At 39.0% G+C, this 21,162-nt stretch overlaps 3 protein-coding genes across 8 annotated transcripts in view; 1 reads left to right on the top strand and 2 right to left on the bottom strand.

Moving 5' to 3' along the window:
• The first annotated feature begins 7 nt into the window (after positions 1–7).
• rpe65a (retinoid isomerohydrolase RPE65 a) lies at positions 8–6,506 on the top strand. Its single transcript, XM_067474180.1, has 14 exons — positions 8–2,763; positions 3,083–3,165; positions 3,333–3,483; positions 3,872–3,979; positions 4,088–4,229; positions 4,347–4,494; positions 4,581–4,662; positions 4,769–4,901; positions 5,009–5,148; positions 5,232–5,361; positions 5,461–5,575; positions 5,664–5,758; positions 5,856–5,967; positions 6,049–6,506. The coding sequence occupies exons 1-14, from the start codon at positions 2,753–2,755 to the stop codon at positions 6,192–6,194; spliced, it is 1,596 nt and encodes a 531-aa protein (XP_067330281.1). The 5' UTR covers positions 8–2,752; the 3' UTR covers positions 6,195–6,506.
• A 941-nt stretch (positions 6,507–7,447) lies between these two features.
• Positions 7,448–12,021, bottom strand: LOC137098203 (RING finger protein 11-like). Its single transcript, XM_067474188.1, has 3 exons — positions 11,385–12,021; positions 10,847–11,016; positions 7,448–9,736 (listed from the first exon to the last, which is right to left on the bottom strand). Exons 1-3 carry the CDS (start codon positions 11,505–11,507, stop codon positions 9,565–9,567), a joined length of 465 nt encoding a protein of 154 aa, XP_067330289.1. The 5' UTR covers positions 11,508–12,021; the 3' UTR covers positions 7,448–9,564.
• Positions 12,022–15,769: 3,748 nt separating this feature from the next.
• cacna1eb (calcium channel, voltage-dependent, R type, alpha 1E subunit b) overlaps positions 15,770–21,162 on the bottom strand; it is a 56,481-nt gene continuing 51,088 nt past the window's right edge. For 3 of the 6 annotated variants that reach the window (XM_067474959.1, XM_067474961.1, XM_067474964.1), the window contains 4 exons: positions 20,852–20,956; positions 18,920–19,055; positions 18,306–18,469; positions 15,770–17,597 (listed from right to left, as the gene is read on the bottom strand). In XM_067474959.1, the coding sequence (XP_067331060.1) occupies positions 17,073–17,597; positions 18,306–18,469; positions 18,920–19,055; positions 20,852–20,956 (930 nt within the window). In that variant the 3' untranslated portion in view covers positions 15,770–17,072. The remainder of the gene's footprint in view (positions 17,598–18,305; positions 18,470–18,919; positions 19,056–20,851; positions 20,957–21,162) is intronic. The other 3 variants (XM_067474960.1, XM_067474962.1, XM_067474963.1) reach the window with 3 other exon arrangements.

The following is a 21,162-nucleotide window of genomic DNA, read 5'->3' as shown; positions in this document are numbered from 1 at the left end:
AGTTTCGCCGCCATGTTGCGTAATAATGGAATAAAGTGCGCATGCGTAACGCTGAAAGCTGTGATAACGTTCAGACTTCAATACAAAAATTACACGTTTTAGTGGTTTGTTTACGTACCTACATATCAATCCGTGGAATATAAATGGGTCACAACAAAAACGGAAGAATAAAATGTAGACAATGCTTTAGTACTCAACAACCAACAGATGTCGCCCTCACTTTATAGAAAATAGGCCTTTTGTAAACCAGGAAGTAATGAGGAAGCAGCATGTTTGTCTTTGGCTTAGCAACATATTAAAAAATGTGGTGACTCTTTTTCGTTTATTTTTAATTTTTTGCTTGTTTTTTGTTTGTTTGTATTTATGTCCTTTCTGCTTATCCCGTGAGTTTGGTGTCACCACAGCGGATCATTGTCCCCATGACATCATCTACTGAATTTGATTTGCTAATGTCTGTTTTGTAACAATTTAGTAAAAAAATATGATCCAATAAATTGGAAGTACAGCAGCAAAACTTTGGGCAAATGCTGGTTCTTAGTGGTCATTATAAAAAAATCTATGGCTAGGCTTGTATAATCAAGGCATTCTAAAATTATCTTGAAGGGATCTGCAAGAAATTTGCTAAATCTAGAAATACCCTGAACCGCCTTCTAAAAGTGTTTGTACTATTCATTTGTAATATGTAATATGGAGGTAATATGTGCCCTTATAGCAGGAACCAACATGCACATGCCACAATAAGTTAAGCTTCTTTTCTGTTTCAAGTCAATTGATACATTTTTCATTTGAAGAAAGACAAAATTTTAATCTATTGCTCCAGCAGGTGTCAGTTGCTCTATGGTGCCCAATTGTTTGCATACAATTGTTTGTGTCCCTTTTCATTTTTGTGTTTCTCAATGTGGGATTCTTTTCAGTTCCCGCTGTCACTTGTAAATATCCTGTCATGCAAAATACAGTCTGTTTTCTCATTTCCCTTACATGTGGATAGTTTGGTCTGTACAAGCATTCACCAATGTTCACCCTTGACCGTTGTGATACTAGTCTGGCCAAACAGCCTCAATCAAGGTTCAGTCCACAGTGTTTGACTAGGTTGATTTTGAAATCTCAGGGGATCAAACACATCCACAAGGAAAATCTGCCTTTGGCTACAAACGCACTATGTGCAAGCTGAGAGTATTTTAGATTTACTTCATGTTTGCTACCAAGTTCTTTTCTGGAGCTTTCAACCACATCACAGTTGTCATCAAATGATGTATTTTGCTAAGTTGCAATGGAGACGGATTTGTCCATGTGCGGCCATCATTAGCTCCACAACTCATAATCACCATGACGACTGAGCAAACTTTATATACTGGCAAGGGCCATGAAATTATATGTAAAGCCCCAGAATAAGTTGGAATATCAATTGGGATGGGTTTATCAATCTGTGCATTTATTGTTTTAGATTTATATTGTAAATGGTCTTCTTATATAGCACATTTTTCCAAAGCACTTCACACTGTTGTTTCTCATTCACCCAATTTCACCCTCTGACCCTAACCCATGAACAATCGCGTTACCAACTGAGCTACAGCCATCCACAGACTAGCTGAAACAATTTGCAAATCCAAATTAATAAAAATCACACAATGAATCAATAACACAATGATTTCTCGATAGGTTACAAATGGCCATATGATTTATATGATTCATATGAGTCACAATTTTGAGTCCTCATTTGTTGTTTGTTTTGGCCCCTGTGGTAGTTGATAAAGCTATTTTTAGCTTATGGAAAAAGAGGGCGTTTAAAATGTTTGATTAATTGGTTATCAAACATGTTGTGTTGAGTAGTCAGTGGATCATGTCACAACCCTCCCACTGACAAAAATGCCTCTGTTGAAACTGGGCTAATGGTGTTTTTTCCCAGAAGAAACAATACAGTGTTTGTCTTCAGACTACATTGAACATAATCCCTACACTTGGATTATAGCTGCACTGAGACAAGCAAGTCCAGGCATTTTGTGCTCACAGCAAAGAACCACTGGTCACATTTCATCCAATTAGCAATGTGCCCGATGCTTGTTGTACAATGTCACCTAATAATAGCAACGAAGGTTCACTGTTAGTGTGGTTTCACAACAGCCGATCCTCAGGCTATTGCTGTGTTATTTAAGAAAAATATTATTTAATCGAAAACAAGGTGAAATACCTTTTTTCTTTGGTCAGTTTGGCTTTAATCCCAATAGTTCTTTCCATGTGTCCTATAAAGTCAACAAGTGTGCAATTTATCGATATGTCAACAAGACTGACAGTTTGTACAGCACGGAACACACATATTCCTTCTTTTCTGTTGTTTTAAAGACTTGTTTCATGTTATTTAACAGTCCTGCGCATTGCATCAACATTCTCAAATATGCTGCACAATGTATTTCTCCATAGGTGTATTGTAAATCAAATAATTCAAACACCTTGAAACAATTGATATCAATATCACATACAGTATTGCCACATATTGTAAAGCATGGTTCTCTGCAATAAATATTCAATGCAATAAATCCGGTTTCAGAGAGGTGGTCATTGAGTCATCCACCAGAGGATATTAGCACAATGGGATTGTTGTTTATAGTGTGACATGATTGGCTAAGGGAAAGGTTTACTGTGCAGATTGGAGTGACTGAAACAAATAAATATCACAAATCCACTGGGAGATCAGAGACTTCCAGTCTAGAAGTGACCAAAGTTGTTCTGTGTGTTACCAAAAGAAGAAGGAATCATGGTCAGCCGGTGAGTTTTTAATGAATTCAGACTCTTCTTTTAATAAATTCGTTTTTCTTTTTTTTTGACTCGTGCTTATTGTAATAAGTTGGAAAACTAGCTATTTCACATATCTTGTGCTTGATCCCCTGACTTTCACGCAGTCATTTGAATGGTTAGTTTGTTTGCAACTGATTAGGCTTTTGGAGGATTTTAAAGCTCAACACTTGACCTGTATATCTTGTCTTATATGTAGCTTCTATTGTTAGCAGAATGAGTATTAAACTTACTGAATTTTTTTATTTAATAAACTGCAGTGCTTGTTGATATCTTTGTCATTCATTAACAGATTTGAACACCCAGCTGGTAGCTACAAGAAAATCTTTGAGACATGTGAAGAGTTGTCTGAGCCTCTTCCCACCACAGTTACAGGTTTGTTTGGATCTCTCAGACAGAAATAGATTGTGACATTTGTAAAGTGACGGCACTGTTCAGGAAACTAACTTGTAGCTCAAAGTCTTCTGACAACCTGGATATGTTGAAATTCAATTTTAAAAATCTAATGATGGAAAAAGAACTTTTTGACTCTTATTTTGCAGGTAGGATTCCTTCATTTCTGAAGGGCAGTCTTCTCCGTTTGGGACCTGGTCTTTTTGAAGTAGGGGATGAACCTTTCTATCACCTCTTCGATGGCCAGGCTATCATGCACAAATTTGACTTTAAGAATGGCCAAGTCACCTACTTCCGAAAGTAAGACTTTAAGGAGAAAACTCCCGCTTTACATTTTTTCAGACTGATTGGATAATTTACTACAATGCTACACAATCCATTATCGCACAATCAAGGTACAGACACTGCACTTCTCTTTGTCTGTAATACAGCTGCATACACAGCTAGATTAGCATCATGAAATTATATCATAATTTGCAACATTAAAAAAACATTATCAGCAATGAGATAAAGTCACTAACTGATTAAATCACCCCAATCAATGGCTCACAATAAATCATAAATTCATTTTTATATCTAGATATATTAACCAAGTAATTCTACTCCTTTACTCAGCTGAGGGTAGAATCATTCAATGCATTAAAGGTAATGTGTGATTAATTTCATTTTCACTCTTTATTCCATTTAGGTATATCAGGACAGATGCCTACGTACGCGCCATCACAGAGAAGCGTGTAGTGATCACTGAGTTTGGTACATGTGCGTACCCTGACCCCTGCAAAAATATTTTCTCCAGGTGGGTGGTACATGTGAATTATCCTGTCAGTTACCCAGATGCTGTTCACTGCATCATGCAAAGACGGGGCGTCTTTTTTTAATGACACTACTGTTTCTGTGTTTGCAGGTTTTTCTCTTACTTCAAAGGGGTGGAGGTCACAGATAACTGCCTGGTGAATGTCTATCCTGTTGGAGAGGATTTTTATGCTGTGACAGAAACAAACTACATTACTAAAGTAAACACTGAAACCTTGGAGACACTGAAAAAGGTACAGTAATACAAATATTACAATTTGAGGTGTGGACGTATGCTCTTACATTTAAACTTCCAGATGCATAATTTTCTACATGAAAGCACTTTAAAAATCTCTTTATTTTATATGCAGGTTGATATGTGTGACTATGTCAACATTAATGGAGTGACAGCCCACCCTCACATAGAGAAAGATGGCACTGTGTATAACATCGGAAACTGCATGGGTAAAGGAGCATCTCTAGCCTACAACATCGTCAAGATCCCACCCACGCAGAAAGGTTCAGATATATTAATATGTGTATGATATAACATAGAAATTAAAGTGTGAAACACTCATGTCAATCCCTTGTTGTTTTTTTTTCAGACAAGTCTGATCCCATTGAGAGATCCAAAGTAGTGGTGCAGTTCCCCAGTGCGGAGAGGTTCAAACCCTCCTATGTGCACAGGTGTGTGTGTGTGTGTGTGTGTGTGGGTCAATCGCTTAGCATGGATTTGGTATTAACACTGTCACTTGAAGTTCATCCTTTGTTGCTCTCTCCTCATCAATTTTAGCTTTGGCATGTCAGAAAACTACTTTGTGTTTGTGGAGACTCCAGTGAAGATCAACCTGCTGAAATTCCTGAGTGCCTGGAGCATTCGAGGCTCCAACTACATGGACTGCTTTGAGTCCAATGAGACCCAAGGAGTAAGAATTAGGAGATGCTTAATGTCTGTGGTGATTTTAAGGCTTCAAAAAATGCTTATAGTCATTGTTACTTTTACTAAAATCCCATTATATCTGCTTTGATGTAGACTTTGTTCCATATAGCCAAGAAGGACCCAGGGGAGTACATCAATATGAAGTTCAAAGGAGCAGCCATTGGCCTGTTTCACCACATCAACACCTATGAGGACCAGGGATACATAGTTTTTGACCTCTGTTCATGGAAAGGGTAATTTGAATTATTTAAACCCCTATCATTTTAATACAATACACGGACTCTTTGTGTTGCTCACTATTATTTCTTTGTGCCAGATTTGAGTTTGTTTACAACTATCTTTGGTTGGCCAACCTGAGAGCCAACTGGGACGAGGTAAAGAAGGCGGCCATGATAGCACCCCAGCCAGAGGTCCGCAGATATGTTATTCCCCTGGACATCCATAAGGTGAGTAACCTGTCTTGCTCACTAGAAGCATTCCAACTTCCGCTGACTGATGTTTAGTCTCATGTTCCTTGTTCTCATCCTGTCGTGAACTTGCTGCAGGAGGAGCAGGGGAAGAACCTCATTAGCCTGCCATATACCACAGCTACAGCCACCATGCACTCTGATGGGACCATCTGGCTAGAGCCTGAGGTGCTGTTCTCAGGGCCTCGCCAAGGTATCTAGCACCTCCAACACAGTGGAGCCATGGTGAGTCATTAAAAAACATCTTCATAGTCTAAACATTTTAATATTGTTTGTTTTAGCCTTTGAGTTCCCTCAAATCCACTACAAGATGTGTGGAGGAAAGAATTACACATATGCTTATGCCCTGGGCCTCAACCATTTCATACCAGACAGGGTATGTTAAAAAAAAAACAACAACCTTCAATCATACTTCAAATTGTGTAAAACTAAATTTTTAATTAACTGATTTTTTTTTTTACTTTTATGTGTAGATCTGCAAGTTGAACGTAAGAACCAAAGAGACCTGGGTATGGCAAGAGCCTGACTCATACCCCTCAGAGCCCCTGTTTGTTCAGAATCCAGAGGGGGTTGATGAAGATGATGGTATGTCAGCAGCAATGTAAACACAATACTAGACATTTAACTTTACACCATAATAATAATAATCCTGTGCTGTGATGTCAGGTGTGCTGTTGACCATTGTGGCGGCTCCTGGCTCCCAGAGACCGGCATACATGCTCATCCTCAATGCAAAGGATCTGTCCGAGGTCGCCAGGGCAGAAGTGGATTGCAACATTCCTGTCACCTTTCATGGGATGTACAAACCCTGATGATGCAACACGTTTGATGCCAGCGGTGATCAGCCATTCCAGAATTATCAGTAGCCTCTCAGTGCTAGAAGATGGATAAATAGATTAAAAGTATAGTGGTCAGAAGCATTTGTCCTCATTTGAAGTCAACATTGCTGGTTAGAGAAATTAAAATATAATGTGAATTTACGGGCCTTTTTGAGTCTACATGAGTGAACTCAGTGTTGCTTTAATAAATATGTATATGGATTTGTTCACTTGCAGTGTCACATGAATATTTAATGGTTGGAAAAATAAATTGGATCAATATTAAAAAAAAATTCTTGTTCTGTATTTGACTGTTGTGGCATCTTCATTGGCTGTTTACATGCTGGTGGGTAACAAAGTGACTGGTGATACACCTATTTAGTTACTATGGCTCAACCTTGGATAAAACCTTCTGAACAGGACACTGGAATCAGGCCAGCTCCAGCTGTGCACTAGTCTCACTGTTTGAGTTTTGGTAAAAAGAGGATTTCTTTTTTTTTTTTTTTTGAACTTCCTAATCTGCATCTGCAGTGTTTTCTTACAGAAATTACAGACTCTTTCTTAACGAGTGGACAGCAGCAGTACCAGCATCCTTTCACACTGAATTCTTGAGCACAAAATCCTATTAGTGACGCATTTGAACAAGTGACTTTTTCCAAGTTTGTCCTTACTGTGTTCCTTGTATTTTGTTGGAATCTGAAAGTAAAAGCACGTTGATTTTGCAGCACTTCTAAGCTGATTAATTGTTATTGCTTAAGCTGAAGAAAGCATGTTGCAATGAATTATTCTTTTGCAGTGGCCCTCAATGATGGGAAGACCCTATGTAAACTGAATCACATGTGAGATACATGTTCACAAACAAGGCTTCCATTTGTTCTTGTTTCGACCAGGATTTGTCTTGGGTTTTTGTAATTATAGGGGCAATCTCAGATGTTTCCACCAGGCATTGTTACTGAGGTTTCCCTCCAGAGCTGATTTAAGCCAAGAAAACAAAGTATTAAACATTAATAATGTGGCCTCAGCTTGCTTGCTTGTGGCCAGTCGAATGGAGATTCACAATTATGCAGTCACATTTTTCACTACACTGCCAGATTTTACGACTGCATTAATGAAAGGCTCAAAGGAATATTTTGCAATACAGTATTCTGTAATCTCATACTTTAGTCACCACACGGCTGCAAATCTGCATTCTTACATGCATTAACCACTTTACAGACGGACACCAGCAAATGATGATGGTGAAGAGATGATGGTGAACGTTCTTTTAATTAAACAAACCAAATACATTTTTTTCTCTACAAAAAAGAAATAAAACAATATAACAGGATTATGTATTTTCAAAAATAAAAAATTAAGCTGAAAAACAAAGCAAAAAAAAAAAAACTAAACTATGAAAAATATCATATCTTAATTTTAACTATCACACAATAGGAGTCTCTCACACTTTGAGACATTCAGTTGGGACAGAGGTTTGCAGAGCCAGGTTTGAACAAGTGTAACAGTTATATCCATACTGTCCTAAATGCACATGTTCGTTTACATACATATAAAGATAAGACGAAAGTAAAACAGAGTAAACAGGAAATTTACACATTAAAACCAAATAAATCAAACAGTTTAAAGCAAAATCACGCAACCACAAAACTGTTTTAATGTAATAAAATGAAAATGTGATGGATAATGAATAAAATAAATGCATTCAAAATTTAAATGCTTTCAAAGCATCCCAAAAATATGTTTTATGTTTTGTAAAATATGCTTCTTCGTCTTCTCGTCACGTTCAGAACTACTACATATGGCTAGGCTAGATTATCTTAGCATAATGACGGCAAGAAGGTGGAAACAGCTAACCTGACACTATCTAAAAGTTGTAAAAGCATCAAAGCATCGCTAAAGCTTAACATGCTTTGCCTCATGGGTTTCACCAAAAGAATGGGATTGGAAAGTAAATTTGTAGTATTTTGTCAAAGGGTTACATGTTGTTGAACAACACATACACACGTTCATAAAACAATCATTCAATTTTTTTAATTTGTCTGTAAACAGAAAGTGTTAAATAGTGAGTTGAAAACATTTAACATACACAGAATAGCTTTTTGCTAACCTACACTCATTGTCTCTGTTGCAGCTACATATTTTATGCAAAGACATGTGAGTGGCATCTATCCTCTTCTCCAACTCGCAACAAGTCAATAAGCAATAACACACTTGTCCTTTAAACTGGAGCAAGCCTCTGTCCCTTCACTGCACACAAAACACACAAGAATCAAAAATCAGAAACACAGCAGAAGCTCACACTACTGAATCACAGATTTCATGATATACATCTTCAGGCTTACTTCAATGTGACGACTAACACCCTGGAAAATATCTTCATCAGCTATATAATTTTTGCATCTCAAGAAACAAAGGAATGATGTATTGGTAGTGCAAGGTTATAAGGTACATATATTAATATATTGTTTTAGATACTGTCCTATACGTAAAGTGCAAATCTCTGGATCAGATGTAAAGTGTGTGCAAGCATTTCTAATTTCTGACGGACTGATCCACCTGCCCATGCACAAATGAGCCCTTTACATTGGCCATCAGTGACTTCACACATTGTCTGCTGAAGCATTCACATTTCACATCGATTTGCCCTTCAACTCAAAGCATTTCTGAAGGGTGGTCTTTTGGAGTAGCCAAAGGCAACTTTGATATGGGCTCAATATTCACGTGTACTTACAAACTTTGGGTATTTCTATGTGCACAATATTTCTGTAATCTCGGCTAATGGGAAACCTCCTCTCAGTTATCCAACACAAAAAGTGTAAATGTCAGCTGTGTAGGGCCATTTTGTTTTGAGAGAGCATGTTAAGCAGATCAATAGGTTGAGGAAGTCCTCGCTCAGTGTTGCAGAGAACCTCAAATTTAATTAAACAGAATCCTGACAACACCTCGTAGAATTTTGGTCACAAATGTCTTCACCCAATCATCCACTTAAGTGGTGATTTACTGGGAGAGATGGTGAACTGGGGTCCACTGGGGAGAAACACCACTGAGACCAGCTCAAGTGGAAAGATTTCACACACACACAAATTACATGTATTCACTGTCGGTGGCAACACTGGACGCACAAACATGCAAGATCGTCTGGAAACATTTCTCACCGATTTGTGTAACTGATGCTGAAGACCGGCTTAATTAGACCAGGGGCATGGAAGGCCAACATTAAGTGAGTAAATTTGGAAATTTCCCAAGTGCAATACAACAGCCAATGCATATTTTTTAGCCCCTCTTGCTCTTTAGGTTATTGAGTTTTTGTGGGGTCTTGGAACTACTTTTGATCTAAGCGTGGGGGTGAAGGTGGAAGGGTGAGAAATCAGTTAGTCTCATAGGTGGAGAGCAGGGCAGCATCGACAGGCTCCATGCAGGAGGGGCAGGTGAAGGATCTCATCAGCCAGTCGTCTATACAGTCCATGTGGTAAATGTGCATACATGGCAGGAACCGGATGGGGTCACCGTACACAAAGTCCAGCATACAGATCACACATCTGCAAACAAATTAAATGACAAGCTTAAATACATTCGTTTTTGTTGTTACGGTGTATGACAACACGAGAATACAAATGATTTGGATCTTACTTTAATGTAATATTTTCATTTAACTTCACTGGCCTCTAAAGTCTGCACATGATTACAGGTTTTTAGAAACTAAATAATTAACCTCCTAATTTAGATAATGAGCAACAGAAAATGAACTGGTAACAGTATTGATAATTATTTGAGTCATTTGAAACAAAAGCAGTAGTAGTCTGTAGTTTCCGCTTGTCAAAAGTGAGGATTTGCTGCTTTGCCGTTTCTATATTTGCACATAAAAAAATCGCCTTGAGCTCTGCCAAATTATTCTCGACATTTAATACACCAATCACAGACAAAACAACTTTATTGACAATAATCAGACAATAATCATTAGCAGAAGCCCTAAAGTTACATTTTGTTTCTAAACCTTTTAGCTGAACAAAAGAGAAACAACTGGATTCTTGTTTGTGACCAATGCACTATATTATATTATTAATTATATTAAAGATATCAAAGCCTGACTGCTTATCCAATATAGCATTTTAATCATGTGAAATGTATCTATTTGCCATTTTCCAAAGCCCAAGGTAACGTATTCAAATTAATAGTTTTGTCAAAACAAGAATCTTACTCAAAGAAATATTTACTTTACAGTGGCATAAAATAGAGCAAAACAACTAATACTTTGTACTTAATTGGCCCAAAATGTAAAGAATTGGTGTCAGATATGTTCTGTTGCATTGAAATTACATCTTCAACTTTAACTTTTAAGAGTAATCAAGCACCAAGTTATTATTATTATTATTATAATATTTACTTCTTTCCATTGGCTAGTGGTTCTGGCACATGAAAAATACAACAAAACCAGGTTCATACAAATTTGCCTACAAATTCTTGACTAGTATATATCTGTACTAAATGTCTACAGTGAATCAAATCATTCAGCTTAAGATTAAACATTATTTTAAAAGTGTCTATGTATTCTGAGGTCAGGTCTATACAAAATATTACGCCTATTCAGTTACTACGGCTCAACCTTGTCTCATGTAGCCACCACATGCAAAAACCCGCAAAATGCTTACTCTCTGATCTTTTTCTCTGAGCCGTCTTGCCCTCCATCATAAACGCCCTTAGGGAGGTGTTGGATGAGGCCGATGCGCTGAGCTATGCGGATCTGCTCCTCCTCTGTCAGCTGGGTGGCCAGACGGGACTGACTAGGCGTGGGATGGTACATTGGCATGTGAGCCTGCTCCTAGTAGACGACAGAGAAACACTAAAATGAAACAAAAACATCCTCCCATATCGGCTCACTCATACACTAAAGTGATCTGACAGGTCGGATGAACCGGGAAGGGAAAAAAGGCTCTTTACAGGCCAGTTAGTGAGAAACAAAGCAAACCCCACTGGTTTACTCCGGTGTATTATAGACTGTACTGTACTGCTTGGTGACATAAATAGGGCACACAAAAACATGAACCACGGGGATATTTTCACGAACAGTAGCTTGTGCATGTCAACATTTAGGCTTTAACTTACAATACCGTTACTGACGCAACCATGTGTCCTTGATGAGACAGAAATGTAGTGTTTTGGATCGATAACCTGGAAGCTGCTTCTCACCTGGTATGGCGGAGGAGGCTCCAGGTCAGGATCTATCCCGTCACCGAAACTCGCCCTGTCTGACTGGGATTCATGAAGCAGAGAGATGTCGTCTGATGTCGGAGACTTGAGACAGTTGCCCATGTCTTCGTGTCTCCAGTCCTGTCCTGCTCGAACGTTAAAAATCGGGACTCTGTGTTGCTAAAGTTGCTTTCGATGGCTAGTGATAGTTGAATCTTTTCCACGATCGCAGAAAACATGAATTCACAGCTCAAACATCTATTGCCAAATATTTAGTATGCATGATAATAAAAGTCGTAGGTAGAGGTTAAATGTGAACAACCGCCCCTCGCTAAGCTCTCTTCATGTTTACAGACCCCCACCTGGAAAACAAAACAAAGAAGTCTCTTGCTAACGACAACTAGCAACCCAGCTAGTTACTATTTCGCCCGACTTCTATAAGTAGCGCTCATTCCTTCGTAAGACTCGCAATTTCTACAAATTATGTACTTTAGTAACACCTCCAGCTATTAGACGGAAGTGTCTGAGTGTTGAACTGTAGCGACATTTCCACCTTTTAACTTCGTGTATAACATTTAACAGTTCGCTTCCTTGCTAGTTCTTCCTTCATGTTATCGGTCCGTTGCATGTGACGTCATTGTATGACTCTGCGCAGTGATTGGATACGTTTGGTTACGTATAAGCGCCCAAGTCCCTCCCCATTCAATGACAAAAAAGATTAACGTATTTATGATTGATGTTTAGTGTATAATTAAAACATTATAATAAACAACTTATGAATACAATAGAAATGTAAAAATAAATATAAAAATCATCCAAACATTCTGTTTTTACAAACATATCAAAACATAAATACAAAAATAATCTAATTATATTAGGGAACAATAACAAAGTAAACTGCAAAAATAAATACAAAGACAGATTTCTGTATAGTATACACAAATATAATATTTTTATGTACTTTTCTTTTGTACGTGACCCATAATCATGTATCACTTTTTTATTTACTTTACTTTTACTTTAATTTAAATGTTCAATCTGTTTTACTTCCTCTTAAACCAGCTTGAAGCTCTTGTAGTCTTCTTTTCCTTTCGGCTGTTCCCTTCCCTTCCATCTAACTCTGTCCTCTGCATCCTCTTCTCTCACACCAACTAACTTCATGTCCTCCCTCACTACATCCATAAATCTCCTCTTTGGTCTTCCTCTAGACCTCCTGCCTGGCAGCTCCAACCTCAGCATCCTTCTACCGATATATTCACAGTTTCTCCTCTGAACATGTCCAAACCACCTCAATCTGGCCTCTCTGACTTTATCTCCAACACATCTAACATGAGCTGTCCCTCTGATGTCCTCATTCCTGATCCTGTCCATCCTCGTCACTCCCAAAGAGAACCTCAACATCTTAAGCTCTGCTACCTCCAGCTCTGCCTCCTGTCTTTTCTTCAGTGCCACTGTCTCTAAGCCGAACAACATCTCTGGTCTCACCACCGTCTTGAACACCTTTCCTTTCATTCTCGCTGATACTCTTTTATCCATTTTATCACATCTCTCTGTACTCCTGTCTACTGTCTTTAGTCCTCTCATTGTCCAACTTCTTCTTAGCTAACCTCTTTCCTTGTGTACACTCCTGACCTTCCTTGTTCCACCACCAAGTCTCCTTGTCCGCTTTCCTCTTTCCAGATGACACACCGAGTACCTTCCTACCTGTCTCCCTGATTAGCTGTAGTGGTCCAGTCATCTGGAAGCACCTCCTGACCACCCAGAGCCTGTCTCAACTCCCTGAAAACTACACAACATTCTTCCTTTCTGCTCTGCCTTTGTCCTCTTTATCTTCCTCACCACCAGAGTCATTTTACACACCACCATCCTGTGTTGTCTGGCTACACTCCCCCCTACTAATACTTTACAGTCACTGATCTCTTTCAGATTACAACGTCGACACAAGATGTCGTCCACCTGAGTGCTTCTACCTCCACTCCTATATGTCACCATATGTTCCTGCCTCTTCTGGAAGAAAGTGTTCACTACAGCCATTTCCATCCTCTTTGCAAAGTCCTGTCTGTCCTGCGTTCCTGTCCTGAAGACCAAACCTGGTCTCCTGGACACACAGTCCACCTTCCTTCTCTTAATCATCTCAACCAACTCTCTATCCTTCCCTGTCATAGTCCCAACATTCAGAGTCCCTACTGTCAGTCCTACATTCTTGGTTTTCCTCTTCTCTCTCTGCCTACGAACACACCTTCATCCTCTCCTTCTTCGACCAACAGTAGTCCAATTTCCACCGGTACCCTGTAGGTCAACAGCACCGGTGGTGGTCGTTGTTAACCCGGGCCCCGACTGATCCGGTAGGGAAGTCATTTTCGGTGTGAAAGTAAGTCATGATTCACATTTTTTATTTGGTATGTGTTTTACGTCGGATGCCCTTCCTGACACAACCCTCTGCATTTATCCAGACTTTGGGACAGGCACAAGAAGACACTGGCTTGTGAACCCTGGCGGTTGCATTTGCCCCCCTTGTGGTTGCAAGTCTAATCGCACATATAATGCTACTGCATTTTTACAGCATTCTGTGAATTAATAACAAAGAGGGTGTTTTTTGCAAAAATGTATGGAAAATATGGATGTTTTTTCATAAGGCCTAAGGGCTACATTGGAATTCACCTTTTTGACTTATCATCGTAAAAAAAAGCCAAGGTATCACTAGTAACATAAATGCTGGCTCTATTATTGTCCAGTAAACCTTTTCAATATGAAACTGAATGAGCATATACAATATAATAAGCCATCAATAATGTATTTAACATGAGTTCATCAATCATATGTGCAATCATGTAACACCCACAAAGTCTTTATAGCATCTAAAGACGTCTATATGTGCACCAGCTTTAAAACACACTAACATTTACTGAAGTAAATTGCATGAGTGCATTTTATTTGCTTTTATTTATGTTTACTCTTCTTATGCTATTGATTGTTTTATAGGCAATGAATGAAGCAATAAGATGATACCTGCCAGGTGTTTTTTTGTTTGTTTGTTTGGCTAGTAAATAGAATAGAGTAGAGTAGAGTTGAGTAGAGTTGAGCAGAGTAAAAGAGTTGTTCTAAATACTAGTCCTCAAGGACCCCTGTTTGTTTTCCCACCTGTAAATCTGATTATCTGAATCAGGTTGTTTTCAGTCAATCAGAAGCTGGGAGATCAATTCAGATGAGGTTGGAGCAGAGAAAGACAAAGTGAACTTGTATCTTCTAGCTTCTGTTTGACTGAACACACCTGACTCAGGCAACCAGCAGTGTCAAGTTCGGTTGGAAAGAGTTTGAAAGAGTTGGAAAATAAAGAGAGCAGGGTTACTTTAGGACGAGGATTGAAACTCACTGGAGTAGAATACCTATGATTTCAATAGTGTGTACAATGTGAGCCAAAAACAGTGTGCGACAGGACTCAGTTCTTGGTCCTCTTCTTTTTTTCATTGATACTGCATCACTTGGTTCCATCATCCATTCGCATGCCTTTTGCGATCATGGTTATGCTGACAACACACAGCTCTTCATGTCCTTTGATAAGTCCACTGTCTCATTATGCATTTCTGTCTGTCTGTCTGTCTGTCTGTCTGTCTGTCTGACATCTCTGCTTGGATGAGAGAAAGCCATCTTCAGCTCAACCTCTCCAAGTCAGAAGTCCTAGTCTTTCAAGCCAAATTTTCAACACAATACAACACCAATATAAAAAAAAAACTCTTGCCCTCTTCCACAACTTCCTATGCACTTAAATCTATGAAATAAATATATTATCTGTTCTTTCTTGTATTTCTTGTATTTCATGAAACAGAAACTTATATTTTCATATCTCCCCTGTAGGTCGCTTTGGATAAAAGCGTCTGCCAAATGACTAAACATGGAAATGTAAATGATGAGTTAGTGTATAACCTGCTATGTGTGTGTCTCCAAACAAAACAATACAAAATTTCCTTATTCTCATTATAGGGTGTTTTACAATTTATCATCAAAATCAAAACAACTAAAACTTTTCAAATCTCTCTTACGAGAAATATACATTTTACCATATAATATGTTAGGAGAGACCCCAGTATTGTTTTAAAGCATCAGAAATAAAAAAAACAAAACGTAAAATGCCAATGAGAAAAGCCATCATCAGCAGGCTTTTACAATGTGTATGTAAATTTATATAAACCTGCATCGACAAATGTTCAATTCCTTGTGAGCAGCTTAAAAAAAAAGTCAAAGCAAAAGCAAACTCTTGATATTAGAGATTGCAAATACAGAATATCTGTTTTCTGTGGAAGTTTTTATTGGCTTCAAGGTCTCCCTTTTAATTATGTATTTCCGTATTTGTAAAATAGAAAATAAAAAGACATCCAATAACAGTGTCAACTTCAGGACACCTTTATTTGTATATACAGCTATTGTACACATAAAAACCCACAAAGTATTTGCATTCCAGGAATTTATGATACAAATCTCCATGTTTTTGGTTAAGTGAGTTTCACAGAATTGGCCTTCTTCAGGCAAATAAAACAAACACACAAACCTTAAAATGAACATTTACAAAAGATTCCTTTACCTTTAAAGCCTATCAGCTGATCCTGTTTATTATTTTCTTTTCCTAAATGTTACAAACAGCATAGTTCATCTGTACATTATTAGTAAGTAATAGATTAATGTTAATTTGTGAAGCAAAATGTGTCATGGTGTGTCTACAGTGTTTCTACGCTCATCCTGTGCGATGATTCTTACAATAATCACAAGGAAGAAAAAGGTGAATATGGGTGAAAGATCATTTTCTTTTCATATCAGTTAATGGTAAAATTCCACACCCAGAAATTGTCAAATTTATATATTAAGCATACTGTAGTTGTTAGAAAGGGTGTAGTCTGGTAAAAAATAAAAATAAAAGTAAGTTTTTTTAAAATAATTTTGGGTTTGAAGGAGGCATGGTTTAACAATAACAAAAGTTAAATATCAAATAGGAATCTTTTCGGTGTTATTCATTAACATTATTCATATCTAACAACTTCTTATGTTCAATAACAAACAAAAAAAAAAAATGGGGAAAATCAGGAAGTATTCCCCGTGCACATTCATTCATATTGTAAAAAAAATCCAGCATCATTGAGTGTTGCTTATTAGAGTCCACATTGTCTTGTTAAGATTCAAATTGCCTCTTTATGATGGCTTGTTGTATTGATCTGGTCTAATAAATGGTAATGGTGTGATAGTCACAATGTATTTACAAAACAATCAATTTATAAGAAAATGTAGTTACATATTCACACACCCCACAGATAAATAATGTTCAGAGCATCACTGAATCATTAAGAAACATCTTGAGAAATGAAAATATACTGACACAAATTACATCATTTTACCCATTCATTTCATATATTTTCTGCATATCGTGTGCACTATTTGAGATAAATTATTACTCAAGTACCAGTCAGGAAATAGACCTTATTTGTCAGTGTTCCATGTGAATTGGCAACTACAGTTTCAGGAAGTATTGTTCTTTGTTGTTTTTCATTCACATTTAACCAAACATTCAGTGGGCTCGTGGCCTCAAAGCCCTGATGCAATAAGAGTCACAGTAACCTTTACTCATCACATTGTCATACAGTGTCCTCCTTTCACACCCCTCTGGTATTCCCCTCCTCTCTCGTCCTGTGCCTCCTGTCCCTAGCACCTATCATCCTCCTCTGTGTCGCTGAGTGGATCACAGCCTGCAACTGAGGTTGTCTGAGCCAGACGCTTCCGAAAGTGTCCATTAGGCACCTGCCAGCCAGTCCGCAAGCGTGGGCGGGCCAAGCTGATGGTGTTTGAGCGTCCCAGGCTGCAAGCCACCGCCGCCTCGAAGGTCAGTGTCTCCATGGGTCCGGAGGGGTCTGGACTGTTGTCGTCCTCTTGCGAAGCCAGGAATGGCTCAGAGGGGTAGCGCCGAGGTGGGGATGGGTGTTGGCTGACGTCGCTCCCCCTTTCACCTGTGACACTCTCTTGGGTGTCCCAGGCGGGCTTGCCCCGCCTTATGGTCTCTGGGCTCCCGTGTTCATCCTCATCTTCACCGACAGAGGTTTGTGTGCGACACACGAGTGGGGAGTATGAAATGTGAGGGTGAGAGCGAGTTGGGGTCCGTGATAACGGTCTTCGGACGCTGGGGGTGCTGGACTCCGAGGTGGATGGCACTGGACTATCTGAACTGTTGCCCTGGAGACAAAATAGAGAAAAAAAAGGCACTAGATTGCCCTGGCATGATCAAAATGACAAAAGTGTTTTGTGATCACAAATCCTAGCAAAAGTGTGTTTTAACACAAACAGAAATGTGTTTCAACTCATGAATAAGCTCCGGAAACTGGAAATCAGTTTCTCATTAACTTTATTACATTACTGTGTACAATTGTTCAGGTATTTTGTTTACAGTGTTCCAACAGACAGAAGTGTCTTTCAAGCATTAGCCGGAATCCTGATCTTCTCTGGACTTTATCTGGAGGCGGTGTACGTGATAGCGCAAATGTCCGAGTGAGATGGTCTGGAGATTACCTGGACTTTAATCAGTCCGTAATAGAAAGTCTCGATCATCTGCGTGAGCCTGTGCCTGAACAGAGCACACTGCTCTGTTCCGAATTGTCATTGGGATTCAATGTGCAAACGAGCATGTTCCCAATGTTTTATATACTTTTGCTATATTGTGACACATATCAATTTATTATTTTGTAATGTTTCAGCTTTTGTGTGACAAACATTTCCTGCAGCTTTAGAGTACACTGTCACAAAGGCAACAGAAAACCCTCATCACAGGCTCATATTAATCACTCCGGCGACATTCACAAGTGAGTAATTCACAAAAAGAACTGAGTGACCAACATTTTTGGTTGCAGTCATTTTTCATTTGTGATCCTGACTTGTATTTCTGACCTGTTTGCATTGGGTGTGTGCTCTCTCTACGCTGGATGATCGTGAAGGCTGCAGACCTCTCTCCTCAGAGTTGCAACGAGATGTGTCTGGAGAGAGGAGGTGACATCGCTCTTTGGATCGACCACGCTCCCTGTCACCCTGCTGCCAGTGTTCAGACCGAGAAACTAAAAGGAGAAAGATTCAGCAGAGGAGACACCACAACACGGCAAATTAAGAAAAGAAGAAAAGACAAAAAAAGAGTGACCGCACAATAAATACTAAACTTTATACAATTTTGTTATGGTATATCCCATTCGTATGGGAATTGTTTTTTGTACATCTTCACAAGTTTCCCATCAAGAAACATAATCTTTTAATAACCAATATTTGCCCCATACAAGGCAGTGCAAAAAAGCTGAACAATAACAATTTGATAAGACACCATATGTAATGTGAAGCTGGTAAACAGAAATCTAAAAAAACACCTGAGATGTTTGTTAACATTGCTGTGGATTATTGGATTGCACACATGTGGTACCAATGCCACTAACTTTTTGCACTAGTAAATATATTTTAGCTGAATGTTTACCAAAGAAAAATGTCTCATGTTGTAACAACAGGTGGGAAGCACTAACCAGCTGCTTTGTAGCTTTTGTGACGAGGTCGATACAGTCGCTCAGGACTTTTCTCTTCCTGCCAAAGACCATTCACCCGCTGATCCCCAACAGTGGAGGCTGAACGCTTCATGGACCCACTTGCAACCTCTGTCTGCTTATAGGTGAAAACACAAACAGACAAACATGCAAACACAGGGTATGTACACAACGATCATGTTAAACATACTCCAGTTAAATGCGAATTATTTTCTAACCCCAATTCCCCAAAAGTTGGGAAGGTGTCAAAATGTAAATAAAAACAGAATGCAAGGATTTATACATTTAATTAAACCATATTTTAGTCACAATAGAACATAAACAACATAGCGGATGTTAAAACTGAGACATTTTACCATTTCATGGAAAATATTTGCTCATTTTGAATTTGATGGTAGCAACACATCTCAAATTTGGAACAGGGGCCACAAAAGGCTGGAAAAGTAATAGCTGCAAATCATAAACAAATGGAGGAGCACTTGACAACTAATTAGACTAACTGGCAACAGGTCAGTAACATGACTGGGTATAAAAGTAGCGTTTCAGAGAGGCGGAGCCTATCAAATGTATAGATGGGCAGAGGTTCACCAATCTGTGACAAATTGTGGACGAATTTCAGAAAAATGTTTCTCAATGTAAAATTGTGAAGACTTTGAAGATCCCACCATAATCAAAAGATTCAGAGAATCAGGAGCAAACTCTGTGCGCAAGGTACAATGCCGAAGGTCAAAACAGGATGAACATGATCTTTGGGCCCTCAGATGTCACTGCATTAAAAACAGGCATGATTCTGAACTGGACATCACTGCATTCAAGTTTAAGTTGTATCACGCAAAGAAGAAGTGTTCTCTGGACCAGAACTCATTTAAAATGTCTGAGGCAAAATGGAAAACTGTTCTGTGGTCAGACGAATACAAATTTTAAATTCTTTTTGGAAACAATGGACGTTGTGTTCTGCGGGACTAAAGGGGAGAGGAACCATCCAGCTTGTTGTCAGCAGACAGTTCAGAAGCCTGGATCTCTGATGGTATGGGGGTTCATTAGTGCCATCAATGCTGAAAGTACATAGACAACAACATATACTTTCCTCCAGACAGCGTCTTTTTCAGGAAAGGCCTTGCATAGACAATGCTAAATCACATACTGCATCTATCACTATGGCATGGCTTTGCAGGAGAAGAGTCTGGGTGCTGAACTGGTCTGCCTGCAGTCCAGGCCATTCACAGAAAAATCCAGCTACAAAGGCCCAGGACTGTTGAGCAGCTAGAATCCTGCATCAGACAAAAATGGGACAACATTCCTCTCCTACAACTCCAGCATCTGGTCTCCTCACTTCCCAGACATTTACAGACAGTTGTTAAAAAAGAGGGGATGCTACACAATGCTAAACATTATCCTGTTACGATTTTTTTGAGATGTGTTGCTGCCATCAAATTAAAAATGAGCTAATATTTTCCATGAAGTGATAAAATGTCTCAGTTTCAACATCTGATATGTTGTTTATGTTCTATTGTAAACAAAATGTGGGTTGATGAGGTTTGCAAATTATTGGACTCTGTTTTTATTTTACACATCCTCCCAACTTTTTGGGAATTGGGGTGGTATTCAGAAATCAATAGACCATTGCACAGTGTGTTTTAACAATTCTTTATCTCTATCATGCATCACTTCACGTAGTTTAGCATTTCCTTTACAGTGGATGAATGAAATCGAGGTAAAAAGACAAGGCATTGGCATTCAAGGATCAAACCCCGTTCCAACAGTTCATTCAGCCTTAATCAAACTCCCAAAGTAGCTCTATTGATACAAATTCTCAGCATCTCGTGCACTTAAACAGCTTTAGCATAAGAGCCCATGCAGCAGTAGAAGTCTTCAACACCCAGCCAGAGGCTGTGTCATAAGAGGTGTGTGTACCTGGGGCTCTACAGCCAGACGGGGCATGGAAGAGGCCCGCATACACAGGCCCCTTCCTAGTGGAAGCTCCAGTGGGGTTTCAATCCCCCTAGTGCACTCGCCCACCTAGGTGAGTACAGAAACAAGAGAGGAGGGCAAGGAGAGACAGAGTACCAATCAGGCCCATCCCCACCAGGACTGTCACCATATATGAAGGTCCAGATTAGGTAGGAGGAGAGCAGAAAAACCATTTTAATCACTGAGAGGCATCTTTCATAGCCATCACCACCAGTCAAAAATGGACAGAGTAACAACTAGCAACAGAAAAACTG

This window comes from Channa argus, chromosome 14, assembly GCF_033026475.1.
Source record: "Channa argus isolate prfri chromosome 14, Channa argus male v1.0, whole genome shotgun sequence".
Lineage (NCBI taxonomy): Eukaryota > Metazoa > Chordata > Actinopteri > Anabantiformes > Channidae > Channa > Channa argus.
Note: the sequence above shows the minus strand (reverse complement) of the source record. Positions and strands in the feature narration are given on the sequence as shown.